General features: G+C 47.4%; 9 protein-coding genes across 9 annotated transcripts; 3 read left to right on the plus strand and 6 right to left on the minus strand.

Moving 5' to 3' along the window:
- Positions 1-488: 488 nt before the first annotated feature.
- On the minus strand, positions 489-2,613 carry N7509_013817 (flavin-containing monooxygenase; the record flags this gene model as incomplete). The annotated part of the gene is made up of 7 exons (XM_056638454.1): positions 489-676; positions 768-1,460; positions 1,509-1,577; positions 1,634-1,799; positions 1,850-2,014; positions 2,065-2,258; positions 2,331-2,613. 7 exons carry the CDS (start codon positions 2,611-2,613, stop codon positions 489-491), a joined length of 1,758 nt encoding a protein of 585 aa, XP_056481961.1.
- An 873-nt stretch (positions 2,614-3,486) lies between these two features.
- Positions 3,487-4,649, minus strand: N7509_013818 (uncharacterized protein; the record flags this gene model as incomplete). Its single annotated transcript, XM_056638455.1, has 4 exons — positions 3,487-3,686; positions 3,743-4,022; positions 4,076-4,542; positions 4,598-4,649. 4 exons carry the CDS (start codon positions 4,647-4,649, stop codon positions 3,487-3,489), a joined length of 999 nt encoding a protein of 332 aa, XP_056481962.1.
- Positions 4,650-5,843: 1,194 nt separating this feature from the next.
- On the plus strand, positions 5,844-8,083 carry N7509_013819 (putative phenol monooxygenase; the record flags this gene model as incomplete). Its single annotated transcript, XM_056638456.1, has 6 exons — positions 5,844-6,182; positions 6,238-7,009; positions 7,073-7,095; positions 7,167-7,620; positions 7,699-7,784; positions 7,835-8,083. The coding sequence occupies 6 exons, from the start codon at positions 5,844-5,846 to the stop codon at positions 8,081-8,083; spliced, it is 1,923 nt and encodes a 640-aa protein (XP_056481963.1).
- A 134-nt stretch (positions 8,084-8,217) lies between these two features.
- Positions 8,218-9,655, minus strand: N7509_013820 (Zn(II)2Cys6 transcription factor; the record flags this gene model as incomplete). The annotated part of the gene is made up of 3 exons (XM_056638457.1): positions 8,218-8,982; positions 9,033-9,546; positions 9,609-9,655. 3 exons carry the CDS (start codon positions 9,653-9,655, stop codon positions 8,218-8,220), a joined length of 1,326 nt encoding a protein of 441 aa, XP_056481964.1.
- A 449-nt stretch (positions 9,656-10,104) lies between these two features.
- On the minus strand, positions 10,105-11,352 carry N7509_013821 (cupredoxin domain-containing protein; the record flags this gene model as incomplete). Its single annotated transcript, XM_056638458.1, has 4 exons — positions 10,105-10,695; positions 10,760-10,828; positions 10,890-10,925; positions 10,993-11,352. 4 exons carry the CDS (start codon positions 11,350-11,352, stop codon positions 10,105-10,107), a joined length of 1,056 nt encoding a protein of 351 aa, XP_056481965.1.
- Positions 11,353-12,796: 1,444 nt separating this feature from the next.
- On the minus strand, positions 12,797-13,374 carry N7509_013822 (transcription protein; the record flags this gene model as incomplete). Its single annotated transcript, XM_056638459.1, has 2 exons — positions 12,797-13,082; positions 13,133-13,374. Coding segments are annotated over 2 exons (528 nt in total), but the record flags the coding sequence as incomplete, so codon positions are not given.
- A 19-nt stretch (positions 13,375-13,393) lies between these two features.
- Positions 13,394-15,111, minus strand: N7509_013823 (fungal specific transcription factor domain-containing protein; the record flags this gene model as incomplete). The annotated part of the gene is made up of 6 exons (XM_056638460.1): positions 13,394-13,873; positions 13,942-14,234; positions 14,286-14,761; positions 14,815-14,850; positions 14,994-15,017; positions 15,071-15,111. The coding sequence occupies 6 exons, from the start codon at positions 15,109-15,111 to the stop codon at positions 13,394-13,396; spliced, it is 1,350 nt and encodes a 449-aa protein (XP_056481967.1).
- A 582-nt stretch (positions 15,112-15,693) lies between these two features.
- On the plus strand, positions 15,694-20,140 carry N7509_013824 (ABC transporter B family protein; the record flags this gene model as incomplete). The annotated part of the gene is made up of 14 exons (XM_056638461.1): positions 15,694-15,804; positions 15,861-16,051; positions 16,103-16,759; positions 16,823-17,102; positions 17,161-17,307; positions 17,360-17,458; positions 17,502-18,099; positions 18,151-18,320; positions 18,379-18,613; positions 18,670-18,907; positions 18,960-19,075; positions 19,135-19,325; positions 19,377-19,416; positions 19,479-20,140. The coding sequence occupies 14 exons, from the start codon at positions 15,694-15,696 to the stop codon at positions 20,138-20,140; spliced, it is 3,735 nt and encodes a 1,244-aa protein (XP_056481968.1).
- A 943-nt stretch (positions 20,141-21,083) lies between these two features.
- Positions 21,084-22,176, plus strand: N7509_013825 (sulfotransferase family protein; the record flags this gene model as incomplete). The annotated part of the gene is made up of 4 exons (XM_056638462.1): positions 21,084-21,160; positions 21,238-21,433; positions 21,489-21,808; positions 21,873-22,176. The coding sequence occupies 4 exons, from the start codon at positions 21,084-21,086 to the stop codon at positions 22,174-22,176; spliced, it is 897 nt and encodes a 298-aa protein (XP_056481969.1).
- Between the last annotated feature and the right edge of the window lie 1,547 nt (positions 22,177-23,723).

Consider the following 23,723-nt stretch of genomic DNA (forward strand, 5'->3'; position numbering starts at 1 on the left):
GGGGAGGAGAGGAGATTTCCCTCGCTTTGGAAAGGTTGAGGACCGGCCAGAAAGAGGAAGGTTGGCTTTCTCCCGGGCTGAGACTAAGATTGAGGGGGAGAACCTTAAGGGTATTCGTATTTCGCTTCTGCAGTGGATTGCAAGTACCGCGGTGGGTCTGGAATTTGGATTTTGCATGGATGACGCGTGGATGTACTTCTCGTGGATACACCAGAGTGTATTGTATGGTATTGGCATGATATCACTACCAGACTTGATCCGACCAGGGTTACCTATAGACTACATTCATGGCTTGATTACTCTTCAGATAGACTATCTCCATATTCTCATATCGATCTGCGAGTTCTTAGGAGTACAGGAGTCTTCAAATCCGGCAAAATATCTAGTTAACTCTAACTAATTGACCCGTACTGGTATACTCGTATCCACTCAGCTTCTTGCGGTTGGTAATGTCTCAAATTTGAGACTCAACTTCGGAAGGATTTGTTTTACTTCAAGTTTGCCGGAGGAAAGTCGACCTGATTATCATCGAGGTAATTCACATGGATCTTGTCGTTCTTCTCGTTTTCCGTCCAGCCATCGCCAATCCAACCAAAGGGGTTATCGTTGACATATTCATATTCATAGTCTTCCCATCGGGGCTGTGCAAAGACTTTCTGAGCATGTAGCGACGAGCCTAGACAGTCAGTTAGTAGCTGTTCGAAATGGACAAATGACTTCCAGCGAATCCTAAAAAAAAGCATAAAAGAAGCATGAACTGTACATACCAGGCCATAGAGCCACAATCCGACCATCTTCAGTACCCCCCTTGTACCAACTGCGACACTTTCCACCAAACACCGTGCCTTTGAAATATTCATCGCAGTACCGTCGAAATTTGAGAACAGCTTCTTTGCGTGGAGCCATGGCTCGAATATTATCTCGCTGCATTTTCTCTACGCACATGGTGAAATAGTCCAACTCCTTTTCAATGAGAAGTAACAGGTTTCCTTCCCCTAGCGCGGCATTTGGACCTAAAGAGATGAAATAATTCGGGAACCCATCCGTCGCGACCGCGATGTAGGTCTCAGGGGTCTCTTTCCAGCGTTCTGAAAGAAGGACACCATCGCGACCCCGAATTGCGAAGCGGGGAGTACAGGTTGTGTCAAAACCAGTCGCGCAGACGATCGCGTCAACGGCTCTGTGCTGTCCGTCAGCAGTGACGATGCCCTTCTCATCGATCTTGATGATGTCCGACTTGATGATGTCTACCTTTTCATCTGTGAGAGCTTCGAGGTAGCCTGGCCCCGGGGTGAGACGCCGGCATGCTGGTGGGAATGCGGGGATGAGATCCTCGATTAGCTCTGGCTTGTTTGCCAATCGCCGTTTCATGTTCTCGACAAAGGCGTCGTGGGCTCCAAGTTGCATTGGGTGTCCATTTAGAGTAGCGCCGTGAATCGACTGGAGTTCCAACTCCACACCTATCGCCTATTAATTGATGCGCTTCACACGTATTGAGCTTGTCATACCCTTGCGGAACTTCTGGTATGCTTCATGGTTGTTCTTGAATTCCTCAATATCCTCGGCGGAAAATGTGACTTTCGATCATTAGTTTTTAAATGTTTTTCATCCATTAGTTCAGCAATGTGCTCACAGTTATCCTTTCCGTTGCCATGCTTCTCAATGTGCTCCCTTGCGAAAGTGGGCGACACCCAGGTGCGGCTGCGCATGTAGTGGTCAATGTGTGTGACCTTGGGTAGTATTCCTGGAACAATCTGAATTCCACTGGAGCCGTTGCCAATAACGGCAACACGTTGATTCTATCCCGATATCAGTCAATGCGATCTGTAAAACTGCATGAGATGCCTACCGAGTAGTCGTATTCCTCGTCCCAGCGAGCGCTATGCAATAATTTGCCCTTGAAGTCATTCAGTCCTGGAATATCTGGCCACTTCCAGTTATTCAAAGAACCGGTTCCCTGGATCACAATATTGCCTTCATCTGTGTATGAAGAGCCGCTGTCCAGATCTTTGATCTAAAACTCATGTCAATCGCCATAAAGGTAATGGGACACGTGGCGCTCACCTCTAGCTTCCACTTCGAACTCTTCTCATCCCATGTCGCCGAGTTTACTTGTTGCTTTAACTTGATATACTTCATGCAGCCATATTTCTCCGCGACATGTTTCCAATATTTGTGGATTTCTGGGGCACTAGCATAGAAAGTAGACCATTCTTTGTTCGGCTCAAAGGTTGCTTGATATGTATGGGCGGGAATATCTGATCGTAGAGGTAAATTAGCAATTTGATTCTTCTCGGCGTAATTCCTTTCAATGGGGGTAATTTACGTACCACATGCACAGCCGGGATATCGATTTTCAAACCAAGTCCCTCCTATATCCGGATTCTTGTCGTATACACAAATTTCGATGTTTGGGATCCTCTGCCTGAAACGAATGCAACTGAGTATTCCAGAAATGCCGGCTCCGATAACCACGACTCGTAGGGGTCGGCCCTCATCGATGGACCGACCCTCAACGACTTGCTTGGGCCTTTCCGGTGCAATCGCCGCTGGCTCAGGTCGAGCAGAGACAGTTTTTGGGCTACTGCTGAAAACCCGAGAAAGACGTTTCATAGTGGTATGCGGATGGCGAAATAATTGGGAAACCGGGGAATAACCAGACCACAGACTATCCTTGTACTCTTTCTAAAGGGTTGTACAAACTGGCGCCGGAAACAATCCACCTTAAAAATAAATGTTCAGGGTCTTCTATAATTTACCGGAATTCCACCTTTCTACTCCAATTTCTCCGTAACACCGCCGACCCTGAAGCATCCATATTTCCCCCAATTGGGAAGGATCATCCGTAAAATGAATCTCCCTCTCCGGCTAGTGCATCCCTTCAACAATTTTTACCACCAGGAAAACCCCAAATGCGACCCACAGTTCTCGGATATATGGAGACTTGGTGACTATCCGGTCTATAGTACGCATGATCATCACAGATTCTCAGGACAAGTGGTCCGTAATTTAGTGATAGCCGTTGTGAGTGGATGACCGGGAATCCCCCTGCTTGTCACCACCCCACTCCACCCTGTTGCGGGGATATACTTTTGGCTACTCCTTATTTCTTGGCGTGTAACTTTACGAGGTTACTATTAAAACGGGTTTTAGCTGTATCATTGACCGGGTTGGGAGGTAATCTGTATTCGGTCAGCAAACAGTGTGAATCGATTCATACCGGGTCCTCATTCACGTCGACATGCAAACTCCGAGTCATGACCTCGTTGTTCTTTCTGTTTCAGTTAAGTTTTGAGAGAACCGAGGGGGTAAGACACGGGCCTAGGTCGGCACAAAGCTGCACTAGTATCTGCCGCGTTTTTTACCCATAATGTTGACTCGGACCTCTAACCGTCTCGCTTCGGAGTTCGCCAGTATTCCGCAGGTGAGCGGAATTATAACCGTAGCGTCGTTTCCCCGTCAAATGTCCAATTCTCAAATGATGTACTACACAGATCCGAAAATCACAGAAACCTTATGGCCCATCAAATGGCACTCTATCTTAGATGGATAACTTTCATTTATAATTATATAGTGGTGTTGGCCCTGTAGGTCCAGCCAGAGTTCGGAAAGCACATGGATTTTAACAGTGATTTGTTGCCTTGCACCACCCACGGAGGCACCAACAATAACCGCAATAATCAAGACTGCATTTTGATTAGCATATAGACGGATGAAAGTAGCAACTGCGCCTCAGACTCACTAATGACTAGCAAAATATACCACTTGTACTTCTTGGCATTACGTGCACTCGTCACGGCAAAAGAAAGCTTCTCATTGCCACTGCGCAGATCATCGTGGGCAGCTGCAGTATGATCTTGAATCTTTTCTACAGTAAACTCATGCTCATCAACAAGTTCAGCAATCTCTTGGAACAACGTCGCAACCGTCATTAAATCTTGCTCGATTTTGCGAATAGTTGCCGATCGCTGTTGAACTGCGTTTCTCGCATCATTGGCCTGTTGAGTTCGCGCACCCTGGACCTTTTACAAGTCAGAATTTGTCGTATAAACATAGGCGATATGATGTCACTTACTGCAAATAGCTGCTCCCCACCCTGGATGACATTTTCAACGCCCTCGGATATTTCTGTTTCTGTCGCTTCGGGGTGCGAAATTTGGTATCGACGTCGCACTTGTACTCGAAGCTTTTTCGAGAACTGCATCTGTTCCAGGCGATAATCTTGCAACGGTTGTTCCATGGTGTTACTGATGATCTTAATCTGCTCCTCCACGCGAGGGTCGGCCCGGTCAGAGGTAGCTTTCAGATCAGCAATAAGTCCGCGGATCCGCCCGAAGCATTCTGAGATTTCCTCTTCGATGGTTGTCATTCGGGAATTGGCCTGGTAATCCTCCGTGGGGGTTGTCGCATCTAACACTGCTTGCTGGGCGGGTCGAAGTAGGCTTTGTTGGGTCTCGCTGATTTTATTCAGCTCGTCGCTGATCAGACGGCGTGTCTGAAGTATGTTTTGGAAGCCATTTTTCTGTTGGAGAGATGGGAGCTCTGTAGATAGGAAATTAATTTAAACCAAGGTTTCCATTTGTGTAGAGAACCTTACCATAACCAGTATGCGTAGCCCCAGCCTCCAGATCTTCTGTGAAACCGCTCATGGTGGACTTTCTTCAATGATATTTTCCAAGGTTTGTTGAATTGTTGAGCTCGGTGATTAATGGGGATTTGTTGGATATATAACTTCAAGAACCTTGGAATGAGTAGTAGCGTTTCAATGCTTACAAGGCAAAGACGAGTGGGTCAATATTAATGGTGCCTAGAGCTGGGGATAATGCTGGGAAGAAAAACAACTTTCCAACTCGAATTTTAGGTTGCTGACAGGCAATTATAGCAGCGATTTCGACTTGATTGTGTCAGTCGAGCTGGGGGCGCAGCCTCATTGCCGTGCCGATCTGGCCCCCAAGTCAGTGCGAGCGACTGCGGCCGTAACTGCGGCTGATGCCTGAGTGCTTCTAAATTAGTCCAACAGTGCGAGCGCTACGTTAGAAGGCTGAGCCTCGATGGAATTTCGGCCCCAAATGCGACCAGAAAGCCAGCTCACTCTCATGCTAGCGTGATTAATTAGCTTTGATGAGTGTATTTTGCGCGAGCCAATTCCCAACCCCTAAACAATGCGACCGCGTCGAAGATGGCGATTTTCTATTAGCAAATTCCAGCCACCGGCCAAAATTGAAAATAGTTGGGTCAACTAGTTAAGTTCAAGTTGTTAGCAAGAGTTGTCGGTATTGACTACACTGGTTACTACTATTTACCTACTACTACGACTACATCATGAGAACTTGAAGACAGCCAAATTCTAAAGACCATTTAATCCTGAATGTCGGTAGTTGTCTTGTCTTCAACCATGAACGGCCCTTGAATAACTTTATCGCGTGCCAAGGTGGATGGATATGTTAATCCTCCGAGTCTTGCTAGTAAATCAAAAAAGGCTAATTGGAGAAAGCAAGGAGTACTACGGGAGTAACTAGTAGTTACAATATTTCCGAGACCCCGAATCTATAGCCGTTCAGTGTACATCCGAGCTTTAAATGCACCGGATCAATCCTGACTGTTGATTACCAGAATCTCACCAATCCACTTGGTAGGCACTTTTCGCGCTTCTGAGTGGCCCATCGCATGTCTCGATCCACTAGAACCACGAAGTCTTGCAAAAAGCATTCCTCCACTTTTCCCCTCACTCCCCTCGTTCCAATAGCCTCCTCGCCAAACATATAATATAAATTCTCCCCCTAGACGCGCATAATGCGGTTCTTTCCTCCTGTAGTTCCTGCAAGCCGCGTCAACCTCTCCCAATGCCGGTCTTCACCGAATACGCCGCCGCGTCGCGCGAGCTGCGCGTCCTGCCCTCCTTCGCTCCCCCGCTCCCACGTCGATCTCCAAAACCCGAGCCTCGTAGTGACGATGTAGAGAGATACGAGGTTGTGGTTGTCGGTGCAGGGCCGGCTGGCCTTATGCTGAATTTACTTTTGGCGCGTTACGGGTTGAGTGACGAGTCGCTGCTTTGCGTAGATGCGAAGCCGACGACCTTGAAGTCTGGACAAGCTGATGGACTCCAACCTCGCACTTTGGAAACGTTGAAATCGCTGGGCCTGGCAGATGAGATCCTCACAGAAGGTTGTCAGATGTGGCAGGTATGTTGGCTATCATCCGTTTGCTGGCGGGGGAATCGCTGACCATTTGACGCAGGTTGCGTTTTGGAACCCCTCGAACGACAAGGAAAAGATCATTGAGCGAACGTCCATTATTCAGGATGTTTCAGTCCCCGCACGATTTCCACACGAAGTCACGATTCATCAAGGCCGAATCGAACGAATTCTCGAAACAGATCTCCACCGATACTCGAAGCGAGGCGTCCAGCGGAATACAAAGCTCATCGACGTGAAGATCGACGAGGCAGGCGACTCCGAATTCCCCGTCATTGCCGAAATCGAAACTGAAGGCCGAAGACAGACGGTGCGGTCGAAATATCTGGTCGGGGCGGATGGCGCTCGCTCTGTGGTCCGTCGCAGCATGGGCCTGAAGCTGGAAGGCGAATCGCTGGATCACATCTGGGGCGTCGTGGATTTGATCGTGGACACGGATTTCCCCGACATCAGACGTCGGTGTGCTATCCACTCCCCGGCAGGCTCGGTTATGGTAATCCCTCGCGAAAGGATTGCGACAGGGGACTATCTTACGCGATTATATGTCCAAGTCCCGGGGGATATCAACCCGGATAATGACGCAGAAACATCGAATGAGACCAACAAACCAGCAGATGCTCGATCTCGGCGCAGCCAGGTTACTGAAAAAACGATCTTCGATAATGCGGCTGCTGCATTCAAGCCGTATTATATCCGGCCGAAGAAGGACGGAGCAGTCGATTGGTGGGCGGCATACCAGATTGGCCAGCGTGTAACGGACAACTTTTCCATAAAGGACTCCAAAGGGGTAGAGCGTGTGTTCATCGCAGGTGATGGTAGGTTTTATTCTTCAGATTGAAAATTAGCTACGGAGGTGTCTCGCTAACATGAAATTATAGCCTGCCACACCCACAGCCCCAAGGTGTGTCCCCGATTCTGAAATTTTCCTCGGTTGATAAAAATATTCGAGTTTTCACTAACTCTGATATATAGGCGGGCCAAGGAATGAATGTTTCAATGATGGACTCCTATAATTTGGCCTGGAAACTCGCATACTCGATCCATGGGCTCACTCCAAGCGCAGGAACTGCTGGACCGGACCCCATCCTCGCCACATACCACAAGGAGCGACACACTATTGCCCAAGAGCTCATTGCATTTGACCGCGACTTCTCCTCGATGTTTTCTGGCAAGATCGGGGCCTCTGAAGACGAGGTTGGAGGATTAACACACGAGGAATTTTTGCAGGTCTTTAGTCGAGGCAACGGCTTCACCAGCGGGTGTGGAATTGAGTACCCAGAGAACATGGCCGTGAACCGCGATAAAAGTGCGAAGAATCCCATATCCGGGGAAGACTATTTATCCGGTATACTTCGGCCGGGTCGGAGATTATTGAATGTACGCCTTGTGCGGCATGCAGATGGATACCGTCGGGACCTGCAAGATGGTAAGATTCAGGCTGAAGCTAATCCTGGTCGAAGTTTGATAGCTCAATTCAATTTAATAAATGCTAATACGCTTCCAGACTTTGCTTCCACCGGCAGATTTCGCATTTTATGCCTCACTTCCACCGATATTTTAGATCCGGAGGGGTCTCCGCAAAGACTCTTAGTAGCCTTGGACGTGTCATTCCACGGTTTCCCCAATCGGTGGTTGAACAGGTGGTTATTCATCCACGTTTGGATAGGGATTTCATGTGGAATGATATCCCCAACGAAGTGAAGCAATACTCCGAGATGTCCTTTTACAGCGGACATGAATTGGACGATGTGTATAAGGCATATGGCGTCGATATTGCCAAGGGAGCACTAGCAGTGGTTCGTCCAGATGGATATGTTGGTATCGTGGTGGCTTTGGAAGACGCCGAGCGCGTGGAGAGGTTCCTGGAATCATTGATTTGTACGGTGTAGATCTGAGGTTCAATCACTGGCGGCTCCAATTCTGATCGATAAATAAGAAGAAAAAATGAAACAATTTTGAAATGAAGGTATACGCTATGCAGAGCTAGACAGCAAAATCAGCAACCAGCAAGAACCCGGGTATTTCATCCTAGCAGCACAGGTGGTAAACTCTTCCAGTTTCGCCTCTTCGACATGCCCTCTCCCCAATAAGACCACACAGCTTTTCTCGCCCCATCGACAACCTTCATGTGGTGCTTCTCGAGAAATTGTGAAAATATATGCATGATGACTGTTCTGTCGCTTGTTGACCCTGCGAGGCGACCCACAATATACAGCGGCCAAGTGAGAGTAGCCATGGGTGTTGATAGCACACAGACTCGAAGGACACTGTCGAAGGCAGAACGATATAGCTCTTGATCCTGGGAATTCAGAAGACCATGGTCCGGATCTGGATCAGCAGATATTATTATCATGCGAAGCATCAGGATACCGCAAAATTTGTACGCCCTCGCGATTTGCGCCATGGCTTCCATGTACGCGTCGGATGATTGGGATGACTCTATTGACCAAACCTGCAAGCTGCCTATGAGAGATTGGGCTTCCTCTCTTCCATCCTCGCCGAGTCGGATTCGACCGATCAAATCGGCTAAACGGTGCATAAGAGGCCACAATCTACCAGCACACCCGAAGACAGTATCTATTCTGTCCGTAAACTCGGGACCGTGCACGCCGCAAATAACAAGAGGTTGTCTCCCAAGAGATAGGGCAAGCATGACATTGAAATACTGGAAGACTTTTCGGAAAAATAGGAGACACGAGCGGCCGACCGTTTCATCCTGGTATTCGAGTAAGACTTTGGCTCCCTGGAGGTGACACCATGCGTTATCAGCAGAGTTGCCGAGTACAATCTGAAAGCGCTTGTTAGGATTGGCTATACTGAGGACGATTTGGAGCATACCTCGTAGTAAATCAATAGCAAAATGCTGGCTAGCAGGTTGACTCGCGCAGTACCATCTAGTTGTGGGGATGAAAGCTCAGTGGCTAGGAGGCTCAAAGCTTGTGAATGTAGTTGAGTCGCACGGTCGCGCGTCTCTGCTCCCAAGTGGTACAGATGGGCCGCAGCAACGGCTTCCACAGCACGTTGGACCTGTGTTGAGCTGGAACTTCGTGGAAGAACATGTAGAAGAAAAGGATTCGATATGTCGGGTTGAGGGAAAGAAAATGAGATCAAGCTAGCCAAGATAGTCGAGAAGTGATAAACAAATTTCGTCTCGGGGCTGCTGGGATTTGCAGGAAGCAGCACCGGCTGGCTAGATGTGGGGTTGTTGCTGGCATTCTGATATTCTCGCACGCGGTCTCGAGTTCGTGCATATTTGACCATAGACCAGTCAGGATAGACGCATTCAACACCACGTTCGACACAAATCTGGCACCCAGGTCGAGCCTCGTCGCACTTTTTACGTCGTTTCCGGCTGCATGTTCAACGGAGTTAGCTGATTCGGGAGTCTCCGACACATGAGTTGGCATCCAATACCAGTTCAAACACCCCCATCTTGACCTCGTCTCAGGGCCTCGGGGCATTCTGAGCCTTGAGAGGCCAAGGGTCTCTGTCGCTAGGTCAGTTTGATAGAAAGTATGTATGTACAATGCGATCCTGCAGAAGTGATAACCTTCCGCGATGTGGAGAGCGGCACGAGATCAGGGATCAGCAGTCATGTGATGCATCTACTAGTAACAGTGCTCTGAATGGCCATTTATTATTTAACAAATATTTTATAGAGCTATGTATCAAATCAAAGGTATCACATATCGCAAATAGAGTAGGTACTTAACGGCGCCGGCCATGAAAAAAAGCCACGAAATATTGTTGTCCATCTGGGCACCTGGGCAGGTGAGCATCAATTAACTAGTGTATATAATAGTAGTGGTACCAAACCCCTGGGTACTCTCGAAAACTCCGAGTCCCGACCCCGGGCCGTCACCTGGGCATCCCTATCCAAAGTATTTGACTGAAGTTCTTCATCGGTTGTTTAACGTTCATTGCTAGACTCAGGAAGTTGGTGGATGACGTTGTTCGCCTCCAGCTCGGATGGGCCACGGGCATTTCGGGGATTGAAGGAAGGGTCCCAACTCCAATGCCCGGACTGATGACGCGGCGATGAAGGGCCATAGCTAGAATTACCGTCGCCAAGTGGTGGCGACATGGTATTGTAACGACCTGGATCGGGGCTCGAAACGGAAGTTGTGTCTGTCATGGGTGGCTTTCCTGCATTGCTAGCCACCTCAGGACCACCATTCGGATGGTTGAAAAGTGCCCACCGAGCAGTACGTTCAGTTCTCCCATCTTGAGAGGACATCCACTGCTTATAAACTCGATTGCGACCGAGTAAAAAGAAAAGTGCCACCAGGATTCCCAAAAAGACAACACCTGCAACAGCGATCCCTGCGATGGCACCCTTGCTGAGACCGTGTCCACTGCCGGAGGAATCATTGCTTGAGCTTGAACTCGAACCTGAGCCGGAATCTGCACTTCCCTCCGCTGGAGGTGATTGTCCCGGAACTAGCATGTATGGCGAATCAAGTGCTTTGTCATATTGTGTTTTGAATGTTTGAGAGGAGTTCTAGGGAAGCAAACTGATGTCAGGTCCATTGATTGTTAAGGCGTCAATGGTGAAGAGTCCATACCGGATTAATGACACCAACCATGCCATTTTTTATGCAGGAATCGAGGGCAGTGCAGTAGAAAAAAGTTGGCTAGCATAGAAAAACGAAGTCAGAACTGTTATCCATGTCCTGGTTGTGCGAACCGTAGTACCTCAGTATTATTGATGACCACCGACCAGGTAGGTGCCTATCGAGGTCAACGTTAGCCATTTATTGCCGTATGCCATTTTGTCGTTATAGATTGTTCCACTTACTGGCCCAACCAAACTGCCATCATTGGTGTTGAAATCGTTGAAGATCCCCGAGTAGAAACGTCCATGATCAGCAGGGACACAAGGCGCATCGTAGTCCGCTTTAACGACTGAGTGATTAGTGGGGTAGAACTCGAAGACTACTACATCGCCGACATTCGCTGTGATGTTATGGGGAACATAGGCATGTGGGCTGGTTTTTGGCCCAACTTGAATCGTATGCGTTGCCTTTCCAGTCGATGTCGAAGAGGTTGTAGAGTCTGTAGTTGTGGTCCGGGTACCAGGTGTTGATTGTGCACCTCCAAGACCCACCACCGTGATTGACGCAACAGCAGACCAAAAAAACTGTCGCGTAAACAGCATTTTGAGTTGACGTTAACGATAGTGATGCTGTGCGGTGAGATGCAGTTGATAGAATGAATGCATAGCGGGGAAGAGAAGGGGTCATTCAAACTTGAAAGAGACCTGACCGAATAGGGCCAACACACTATGACTTGGCATATAATTAGCGGCTGAAGACCGCAGGCTTTGTTCTAGGTCAGCTCTTTTGGTTCGGTCCGTGAATAGCAAATCGTTCCTATTTTGGTGGAAGACAATCAGACTAGGCTTGCTCCGGGTGCTCTCAGGCGTTCCTTGGGATCCACTTGGATGCATCTGGGCCGTGATACAACCTGGGGAGAAAATAACAATCAGTCACTTCAAGTTCCCGTTTTAATTTTGCTTCGCTTTGTATGCATTCCAGTTTCTAAACCCAAGACACCATTCCGCGTTGCGATACAATCTCAAAGGTATCGCAAATTGTGAAACAGGGGGTATGAAATGAACCTTGCTCAATATCGTTTCAACTCTGGTGTTGCGCCAGATCACAATAATTCTTTGAGCGCTGCAGTCAGCAAGGCTCTGCATAGGGCCAACCGGGATTGGATTGGATGAGCTTACTGCCAAGACGGGTGAGGGGGCTTTGATTTCCAAGGTCTGTGCACCTCATCTTCAAAGGAGAAATGGTGAACAAAATTTAGACCCAATTTCAATGAGAATCCGAAACACGATCATGCATGTCTTGCAGAATTCTTGTTGAATCAAAGATACCATATCAAACATAGTCGAGAACTAATCGTTTGTGGTCAAATGAACCAAAATTTTAAATGGAAGCAAGGGATATTCAGCAGCATGCTAGTAGTACTCGTAACGGCGAAGGTACCCAACGGGGAGGCTGACCCACATGTCAGCCTCAGCAACACTCTTGGGGCCAAAACCTCACCCAAGCATCATCTTTCTTCCAGCATTTCATCCTCGGTAATTCCGAGGCCAGTGCGGACATGGATGTGACCCTACTTCGTAGTATGTCTTTATTCCCAGACCGACTCATGCAAAATCGAAAGCATAAGAAAATATCATGTGAAGCTCAAAAGTCTGCAATAAGCCATCGTCGACAGTGGCGGTGTTCTCACTTGTGGCTATTCTTGAGTGTATTCTGTCCCCTTGTGAATTTCCCAAGACTCTTCAGCTATATCGGATTCCTACGCCACTGCGCCACCTCTTGTCAAAAAAGAGCCTGGTACCAAGACTTGTCGATGGGTGGCGAAGCCAGGTTGCGATTGTTGAAAGTTGAATAATTCGTTCAATAGCCAAAGAACGCATCGTCGTCAAGTAGTTGAAATATCTGGTAGTTCTGATCCATCCAGTCCCCGAGCTGATACCCTTGTACGCCTGGCATTGCGGCTTTCTGCTCTCCACCTACGTTTCTTACAGCTGATCCTAGACTTTCAAGACCTCTGGTCTCGGGGAATTGATATGAAGAACTAACTCCTGTCCCCGCGGGCTGTTTCAGCGGACTTAAAATCTGAGTTGAGTAGCTTTCAGTTCCTCTCGTTCCAGAACTGGCGTTTTTTGCCTTGATCCATTTGCACGCGACGTCATACATTAGCTTGAAAATAGCCAATTGCTTTCCATAGGCGTCATTATAGTTACATGCCACCTTTTCAGTAGCATGTACAACGGATGCGAGTTTGGTTAAATGAAGAGACGACGATGTTTCGATGGCGAGACAGAAAATGACAATATATGGCACAAATGGTGCTGACAACAAAGCCCTGGATAGTCTGAATGAGACTTTTTCTGGGATGAAACTGGAATTACTCACCATTGTACGTAAAAATCCATCATGTTGTGTTCTGTGTGTTCCAGTAGACGCATGCATTCCTGATGCTCGCTCAGGGCCCGAAGAGCGGTTGAAATACATTGACTAGAGAGTACTGTTCCAGTAGCTATATCTGGCTCTATTGTTCGATAGATCAGAGTCAATATTGCCAATCCTGTTATTCTCTCAGCCCTTGTGAATATTTCTGATATGGTTTCCCCAGCAGTAGCTCGTATTTCTTCCATACAGTGGATCTGGAAAATGTCAGCCGGGGGATGGATATTTGTCAGGCTTGGTGAATGGTACTTCAGCAGCGTCCTGATTGAAGAGCAAGTTCTCCATCTGCGCCGCGAGAGTGCGGGCTTTGACTTCTCTTTCGGCGGCTGATTGAATCAGTGCTCGTGGGCTACAAAGACTGTCGTATACCTCGTCTTGTAGAAGTGAAATGGCTACCCATTTATGCCAAAATGGTTTCAAGTAGACGTTATAACCTTCAAGGATTCCGGCGTCCACCAAAGGTACATCGCTACTGCGAATTGTTGACGCCTTCCCCAATCGGAAGGCAAGCGATTTCTCCGTGACGAAAATGCCCAGGAATAGTCTTCTTTGTCGCCTGGTAGCAATAGAAGATTCTACCCCAAGAGTGTCGTTGCGGTTGTATCCTAGGGAATGACATATGTGCGCCGAGTGAACCGCAAGTTTCCAGGCCATTCGTGGTCTAGACAAGGTCATGTATTCGGTTGACTAGATGAAGATTTGTTAGTTAATTGCTTCTTCAAAGATCTTCTACTTGAAAGTCAGGATGAACACACAGCCATTGACAAGGCAAGCGCCAAGTCGAAGTTATGAGATGCAGAAAAAGGAAGCTGAGACATGAGGATCTCCAAGTTCTGACGACAGTTTCCTGCTCTCCGCTCGTATTCAATTCGTATCCCGGGTTCCATATCGTAGCAAACGCACTCGTTAAATGCCCGAGCCAGGCCGGCATTTGCAATCATAAGATGTGCATGCGATGGCCTTTTTAAGTAGCAGCAAAGCAGATACTCGACGAACTCTCCAAGAGATTCGATTTCGAAAAGACAGACATAAAGGATAGTTTCGCGCTCTTGAGATTCGAATCAGTGATATTCATGGAATTATTAGAAGGAAAACTTACCTTTGAGCATATTCAGACACGTCATGGCTGTTTCTAATGGTGGCATCTCCAAGCCTCCGAGAAGGGAAGGCTCCACTGGGTTGCAAGGTAGTGAATTCCCTCTCTTGGACTCCCGTTGCTTGTTGGTCTGTACAATATTCCGCAACGCATCGAGACTAGACATTATATCCGACTTTACTCCAGTGTAGGTGCTGCCTACCATCTGTTCGACCAGGTCGGCAGCATATGCAGCGTGTGTCTTGAGTGACGCTTCTCCCTCTGAATCAGCGTCACATACATTGCCTTGCGTCGTACTTGGTAATGAGGATAGGCCCCGCGGTTGAGACTGAGGGGTTAGATTCCACGACAGATGCGGATAGGGGGATAATTGCGAGTCGAGAGAAGTTTTATCAACAGGATTGGGTGGAAGTCGGATTGTATCGATCACGGATCGTATTTGGTCAAGCTTCCCCGATATTTCCTCAATTTTGTTTTTGCTGAGTTGACATCAGTACATTGAGAGGATAGCAACATTTCATTCGAAGCATACCACGTGGTCGAGTCAAGAGTTCGTTGTTTCTTCTGTCTAGACTTGAAGCCACGAGGGAATTCACACAGGATTCCTTTTCGCACGCATGGCGTGCATGGATGAATGCGATCGCACCTAACCTTGACTTCCGATCAGTATGGGAATAGAAGCGGGTGCTACTTCATATATTATGGACATACCTTTCGCCCTCGGCAATGTTCACACTGGTTCCAGATTAGCCCACCGTTCATCTTGATGAGGTTATCGGTCGACTTACTGAGAGTTTCTGAGTCGGTATGGAAGGTTGATGGCCCTCATCTTCTTTATCAGACAAATAGCGACTCTCCATTGACTTGACGTTAAGCGCAGAACTATCCTCTGATGACATCGCGAATCCGCCACCACTCCATGGGGCTTTTTTTGAGGAAGTAAAAAGTGCGAGAAGACCGGGTGATGAGAGATCATTTTGTTATCACAAGTATCCAATAATTCTCGGCCGTTTCCGAGCCTAGAAAGAAAGGTCGAGCCACATTCAATTTGAAAATGTAGAACACCTGGATATTCACTGTTGCCTGTTAGGAGTCAAAGGAAAGAATACTGATGAAGGAAGGAATTAAGGTGGAGGGTCCAAATGGAGCCCGCGGGGCCCGCGGGCTGCCGAGTGGGTCTCGGCATTACGGACTGTCCAGAGACACCGACCAGCCAATGCATATCAATGATGCTGCGGACTTTCAACTGTCCTTTGAGACACCGAAATATGTTAAAAGTCCTCTTGAAATACACTTCAGGCAGATTGGATATTTTCAAGTCTAGACCTTGCTTAAAGGACCCTTTGCCCAAGTCGTCAGCGTGTAGACAAATTCCTCACGTCTTCTGCCTCTGATCAATTCTACGTTAAGGATGCGAGATTTTAAGACTGAAAAACCATCCGATTCTTCTGGGTCCTCTGTCTCGGAAGATACCAAACTGTCTAGCCTCTCCACGGAAGCTGCTCGCGGCAATGGATACCTGGTAAGGTGATATAATGAAAACCTGGCAATAATGCAAGTCTAATAACTACAATCCAGCGAGTCTTCAAGTACGGTGATACTGTCGACTATGTTCTGGAGATCGTAGGCTTCATAGCCGCGATTGGTTCTGGTGTTGCGTTAGCCTTAGTGAATCTCGTCATGGGCAACTTTTTCAATTTACTCAGCGGTGTCACTCTCGGGCAGGGCCAAATCCCAGAGGTCTTCATGGAAAGCGTTGCTAAATATTCGTAAGCCGCCCCAAACTAACAAATCAGTTGATATTAATTTCCAATTCACAGCCTCTACTTCGTTTACATTGGAATTGCTCGCCTTGTCTTGACTTACGTCTACGCCTCGCTTCTCACATATGTCGCACTCAGAATAACATGCAATCTACGCCACACATATCTCCGGGCCGCTTTGAGTCAGGAAGTCAGTTACTTTGACCAAGGCACGAGTGGGTCCATAGCGATGCAAGCCACATCGAATGGAAAGCTCATCCAAAATGGCATTTCCGAGAAGCTTGGGCAAGTGTTTCAGGCTGCCGCTACCTTTATCGCGGCTTTCATAATAGCCTTCAAAACTCAGTGGAAGTTGACGCTGATCATCATTTGCATTCTTCCGGCTCTTCTCATTATTGTAGCTGGGGTCAGCGTTTTTGACGCAAGAATTGAGACGAAGATTCTCCGAACTTACGCCAATGCTGGTAGCTTTGCCGAGGCTGTGCTTGGCAGTGCGCGTACGACGCATGCATTTCATCTTGGCCCACGCATGGTGTCAAAATATGAAATACATCTTCAAGATGCGCGAAATCTCGGAAACAAGAAGAGTGCTTTATACGGGATCATGTTTGCGGGAGAGTACTTTGTCCTATTTGCCGGTATGGGCCTCGCCTTCTGGCAGGGAATAGGCATGATGGCCCGAGGAGAAGTGGAAAGTGTCGGAACAGTCTTCACGTTAGTGATTAACCCACCCAACCATCCATGGCTTGACTGACTCTCTCTCTGATCCCTCTGTAGTGTACTATTTTCTGTCATCATCGCAGCAGCAACGCTTAACTCAATAGCACCTCATTTTGTGACATTCAGTCAGGCCGCGACAGCGGCATCCGAACTATTCTCCTTGATTGATCGTCCATCAAACATTAACCCTTTTCACGAAATTGGAGAGAAACCGAATGTCACAATTGGAAATGTTGAACTTAGAGGTGTAACATTCAGTTATCCTACACGACCAAATGTTCGCGTGCTAGAGAACTTTGACTTGAGCGTACCAGCGGGAAAGGTGACCGCGCTTGTGGTAGGTTGAGACTGACCGAGCAAAATAAACCAAATCACTCTAACATCTCGGTCTATAGGGCGCCAGCGGCTCCGGGAAAAGCACCATTGTGGGACTTCTGGAGAGATGGTACAACCCAGACTCCGGAGTCATCAAGCTCGATGGCACGAACATCAAGAACCTGGACCTGAAGTGGCTGAGGACAAAGATACGTCTTGTCCAACAGGTGTGGTTTATACGGTCAGATTGTCTACAGTAGGAATACTAAGTCTCACCAGGAACCCGTTCTCTTCAACGGCACAGTCTTCGAAAATATTTCAAACGGTTTAGTTGGAACGCCTTGGGAGTCATCACCGCTCGAGAAGCAACAGAAACAAGTCCGCGCCGCTGCGAAAATTGCATTCGCTCACGAATTCATAGAAGCGCTTCCTCAAGGCTACGACACCCGTATTGGAGAGCGCGGTGGTCTCCTTATCGGGGGGACAAAAACAGCGAATTGCCATTGCACGCAGCATAATATCGGAGCCAAAGATCCTGCTACTCGACGAAGCGACAAGCGCACTGGACCCAAGCGCTGAATCCATTGTACAAAAGGCTCTGGACGAAGCATCAAAGTCTCGCACCACAATAGTTATCGCGCATAAGCTAAAGACGATCCGAGCTGCTGATAACATCGTCGTCATGCGCCGAGGCAAGATTGTGCAGCAGGGTACTCACGAGGAATTAGTAGCAAAAGGGGGCACATATGCTAGCTTGGTCAAGGCCCAGGATCTGTCACCCCAGGCACCCGAGAAAGTCGCAGACAGCTCTGACAACGAAATCCCTGTCGCACTGGAAAAAAGTCGATCTCTGGCGAAATCAAATACAGTGGATGCCAGGATTTCTGATATCAAAGATCCCGAAGATTTGACGGACTTTCATCAAACTGGCATTGTACATACAATTTTGAAGCTTGTTTCAGTCACGCCGGAGCTTTGGCCATGGTATGCTGTAGCGTTGATTGGATGCATTGTTGGAGGTAAGATATCTCTATCTATCAACTATTCGGGTGACGCTAATGCTTTCACAGCTGGCATGTACCCTGGTCAGACTCTTTTGCTGGCCAATGTCATGGACTTGCTCAAGACCCCAGACATGCAGACACGGGGTAACTTTATCTCCCTTATGTTTTTTGTCATAGCACTTGGGCTTTTTTGCGTGTTCTTCCTGCTAGGCTGGGCCACCAATGTTATCTCCCAAGTTAGTGATCTCGACCAAAAGTTATAGATCCTTCAGAACTTGAAGCTGACTTGTTTAGGCGATTACGCAGAAAGTGCGGCGGAATATGTTCACTGCAATGCTGCGTCAGGACCTTCTGTTTTTTGACCGTCCAGAAAATACGGTCGGAGCACTAGTCAGCCGTATTGATTCTTATGCACAGTCAATTTTCGAGCTCATGGGCTTCAGCATTGCAGTTATCACAATATCAATTGTTACGGTATTTGCCTGTGGGGTCCTGTCAATTGCAACGTCGTGGAAGCTTGGACTTGTCGGTGTGTGTGCTGGCATTCCCCCATGGTTCTATCGGGATACGTTCGTATCCGAACAGAGACAAAAATGAATCGCATCATCGACAGCAGGTTTTCTAACAGTGCATCTGTGGCTTCGGAGTCCGTAAACGCGATTCGCACAGTATCTTCTCTGGCCATTGAGGAAAAGGTCTTGCAGAGATATACGACGGAGTTGGATGATGCCATTTCCAGTTCAAAGCGGTCACTATTCACTATGATGATATTTTATGCGTTCACGCAGTCTGTCGAATACTTTGTCTTGGGATTAGGGTTTTGGTTAGCCCCCTACTTATCTGCCTTCATGCTCGTCCGCTAACTTTGTGCACAGGTGGGGGTCGAAGCTTCTGTCCCAAGGGGAGATCACCTTCTACCAGCTCATTGTGTCTTTCATGGCGGTATACTTCTCTGGACAGGGAGCGGGACAAATGTTTAGCTTCGCTGGAAGTAAGTGCCAGGCCATAAAACGCCACGTCACTCCACATGCTTACATTCCATCATCGCAGGCTTTACAAAAGCATCATCTGCGGCCAACTACTACTTCTGGCTATGCAACCTTGCGCCCACGATACGAGAAACACTGGCGAATCAAGATATTTCCCCCCCAAATAGCTGTTCATCGTATGAGTTCTCGGATGTCAAGTTCACGTACCCACTTGCACCGAAAAATTTCGTTATCAAAGGCATCTCCATGAAGGTACAGTTCGCTGTTACCGACTTAAAGGGCGTTTACTAATGATTTATACAGATCAAACCAGGAAGTTTTGTCGCTTTCGTTGGCGCCTCAGGTACGAACTTTTCTTTTCCAGGCTCTCGCTATCGGCTGGTAGATGCTAACGCGTATCTGTAGGGTGTGGGAAAAGCACCATGATTTCGCTCCTCGAACGGTTCTATGATCCTTCCAGCGGGCAAATTTACATCGACGGCGAAAGTCCGTTGACAACACTTAACCCAACGCTGTACCGTCGTCGGATTGCTCTCGTACAACAAGAGCCAGTTCTTTTCCCTCTCAGTATCCGCGAAAACATTGCCATGGGTGTTGACGTAGATTCTGATGGCAGTGGCCGCGATTTGCATGGAGTGGATGACAGCATGATTGAGGCCGCTTGTAGGGCTGCCAATGTATGGGAATTTCTGATCTCTCTACCGGATGGACTTAACACTCCCTGTGGAACTAGCGGCAGTCAGTTATCTGGAGGGCAGCGGCAGCGTATTGCCATTGCCCGTGCGCTCGTCCGAAACCCGTCCGTCATTCTCCTAGATGAGGCCACGAGCGCGCTCGATTCAGAGTCGGAGAGAGTCGTCCAAGCAGCACTTATGGAGGCGGCAACCAGCGATGAGAGGATCACAATCGCTGTAGCTCATCGCCTGTCTACGGTGCGATATGCGGACAAGATCTTTGTGTTTTACGGCGGAAGAGTTGCTGAGGCCGGGTCTCATGAAGAGCTTATCAAGCAGGAAGGGATCTACAAGAAGATGTGTGAATCCCAGAGTCTGGACACTGCGACCTAATACTTTGACTACGTGACTCAATGATATTTACCTACGGAAACGAGTTAGAAATCAAATATTGATGAATTCATTCCCAATAGTGTCAGCCGCTGATTGCGTAGGTGTGCAACCTTCATTTTGGCACCCCAGCTGAGTCTAAGACCTTGGCAAATTGTGATGCATCTACATTTTCCAAGTGTCCTGATTAATCGAAATGGCTTTTCCTTTTTACGTATACACCTTCGCCCTTCTTTCCTTGTATGACGTTTTAGCTAGCAAGTAATCATGATATAACGGGCGTAGAATACAGTTTGCATGGAAATTTACTTCGTGTCAATTATAATAAAGTGTATTTATCGCTTTGAATCGCCGAGCGTTGACCTCAATTCTGAGCCTAAACGTCCATTCAGACTTCGGTTCTACCGGAATTCTTATGTTTCCCTTCCCTCGCTGAACAGCCAGTTTCTAAGGTTGTTTGAGACATTTCATTATAATAGCAAAAGTAAATTATGCAAAACCTACCCAGACAAAAAGGAATTTCAGGTCTAGACAGATATCAAATTCCTAAAAGCCTCGCAAAATCTGCTAAGATTGATAATTTAAGCAGCAGGACATTCAATCCAATATACTAATATTTCTTGCAAATTAGCTGCAAGTAACAAAACTAAAAATAGGATTCCTGACGCCGAAACCGTAAGATACCTGATGATTATATTACAGGGGGTCATGCACCTGAGGAATACAAACTAATTAACCGAGCTAAGGCCGTAAGGCAACCCACTAGGACCTGCTACGTGCTTAAATTTAGTCCGATCTATCCAGTAGTTTTCGGAGTGCAATGCGCTAGCTGCCAAGGTGAGGCTGATTAGCGTCAACCTTGGAAGGGTCTGTGCAAGTGAATACGGGGCTTCTATAAGAGAGACACCCCGCTCATGCCAGCTTTCAATTCACCAAGCGACTCATCATGTCGAGACAAGTGGATAAATTAACGCCTCCGAGTGACATTCGGAAGAAGAAAGTAATCGTCGCAAGCGCAAGTCGGTAAGGCCCCGCTTTTTAATACAACTTCATTACGACCAAATCGAAGGTATTCGACCTTGGAATTGAGCATAAAATAGTTCCGGAACGCTAGGGCTCTATGGTGCAATGAAGATTTTGGGCTATCGTCCCTATCATCTTTATGAATGTGTCTGCATTCATGGCGCGACCCATATTAAGATTTTCAAACAGGCCGTGATTGCTCAATTCAACTGGCTCTCCGGCGTGAGACGATTGAAGAAATCCGACTGCGAGAAGTGGCTAGCCGATTATGATGTGAGTATGATTTTCGCTTTTTAGTATCCCTAGGGGAATTTCACCGTTTGTTCAGAAAGCTGATGAGAGTAAGTGTATTATTGAGATTACAAGCTATTTGGGAATGGATGTGATTGAAGCTTATGCAGAAGATCCCGAGGTGAAATTTATCCTTACCGAGAGGGATCCTAGGAAGTGGGCTCGGTCATTCAATAACACAAGCGCGAAAGTAGTTGCTCTATCAAGCAGCTTCCCATTCAATGTTTTGAAATATTTTCATGGAGATCTCTACCACTTCATGGATATGAATGTGCTGGTGAATCAAGCGATGGCCAGTGGGACCAAACCGGGCGACCCAGAAAACGAGGATATACTTTGTGAATATTATTCCTCGTAGTCAGTCTCACCTTGGCTTCCTTGCTGTTTTTACTTCACCCGCTAACGTAGTTTCGATATACAGTATCAAAAATGTCAAGTCGACAATTCCAGCAGATCGCCTGTGTCTCATTCAGCTCGAAGATGGGATTGATTGGGATACCATCTGCCCATACCTGGGGGTTCCAGTCCCAAAGGAAGAATATCCAGATCGAAATCAGCCCGAGAGGTTTGAATACCTGCTCAATGAATTTTTACAGCCAAGAGTTCGAACCGCAATGCTAAGATGTGGTGCTGTCGCTGTTGCGGCAATTGGGATCATCGGGTGGGCGGCCATCACAAGTGGGCCATCCTTACTCCCACGGTTCATGGGGATCTCCCCACCTTGAGCTACCTAAGCGTAGTACGGGATCCTATTTAAAACCTTCAGGGCTTGTAATGTCTTGTCTATTCGGGATGAGTGAATATTATGAATGGCATTACTCAATATATAAACAACCTTGGAACCTTGAAGTTATCCAAATGCTGAGCTGTCACAATGCAATCATTTTCAAGTATAAAATAAATAGAAAAACAACTCTAGACCCTACTAGCAAGTTCCTCTTGACTTTCTTCGTTTGGCTTTCGTGACAATAAATGTGTCTCTTTACGGAGTGGAGATATCCTAGCCACAATCACATATGTGCACACGCCAATTGTAGCTATTTCGGGTAGCATAGTCATTATGAGATATGCAGTCGGGTTGCCCTTAATAGCATTGAACTTCATGTTGCCAGAGATTATGAAGATAAGTGAGTATGCGAGGCGGATGGCAAGCAGAGGAATACAGACGGTAACCCCATTGAGTGCCCACTTTTCTTCCTCGAAGTATTCGTGTCGGTGGGCCCAGAAGAGTATGAAGACGCCGACAAGGTAAACGTAGATGACTGCCAATAGGCCCATACTAGCTTGGCTCCATGCAGTGGGGAGAAGGGGGTGCTCGACGTGTATGACAGAAATCCAGCCACCAATTGATATGCCAATGTCAATCCAGGTTATTATGGATGGAGCCCAGAAGATCCATTTTCCGGCAATGTTAATGACTTTGTTTCTATCGCGCGATTGGTTAGTGAAGAGTCCTGATTTAATTCAAAGGCTTGACCGCTTACATTCTTTCCAGCAGCTCCAAGAGAAGAAAGATAACTAATATCATTCCCAAAGATTCGCAAACAAATATCGCGGCCCATAGTCCTTGGGTGTCGTGGTTGATCGTAGCAAGCTTGCAGCCAGCCCCGATAATCCTTAGGAGTGTGAAAACTCCAATGCAGAACCAGCCTATCTGACGCCTCCATCGGAAGTAGAAAGCAAACATCAGGGGCAGTGAGAAAGTGACGATTTGTGCAACAGCTATACCATCGCGATATGTGAAACCCCCCTCGCCCGCCATATTGCAAGCAAAAGCAAAGAAATATAAATCGAATTGCAGGTGGGTTGCGATAGGTGAGAGATTATTATGGAAATGCTTGACCGAAGCGACCGGGTAAATTTCATTGAATGGATGAGATATTTCACTCACGCTTTATAATGATCGAGACTGTAATTGTCGTGCCGCCTTGACCTTGGCATCTGATGCTATTGGAACGAGTCATCCGGTAATGCGATTGGTTGTTGTAAAGGCCCACAAGGCTGGGCGCACAAGAAGGGCAGCAATCACGAGGACACGTGATGTGCGGCCGAATATCTCTCCGATGGATTGTTTTAATAGTTTTGCTTGTGTTCGAAGATCGGCGGTCGCGTTCCCTTGGCGCTCGTCTGCGCCCCAGGGCTGAGTTGTAGGGGCGATTTGAGGTCTCATCGGAGTTGATCCTTAATTTCAGTCGAGGATGCCTAAGGAACTCAAAATTACTATCTCTGATTGACTTACTCCCCGGAGTCGATCTAGAATCACCTCCCGGCG

The sequence above is a fragment of the Penicillium cosmopolitanum genome, assembly GCF_028827165.1.
Source record: "Penicillium cosmopolitanum strain IBT 29677 chromosome Unknown utg000012l:1.0-3308103.0:1.0-3310761.0, whole genome shotgun sequence".
Taxonomy (NCBI): Eukaryota; Fungi; Ascomycota; class Eurotiomycetes; order Eurotiales; family Aspergillaceae; genus Penicillium; species Penicillium cosmopolitanum.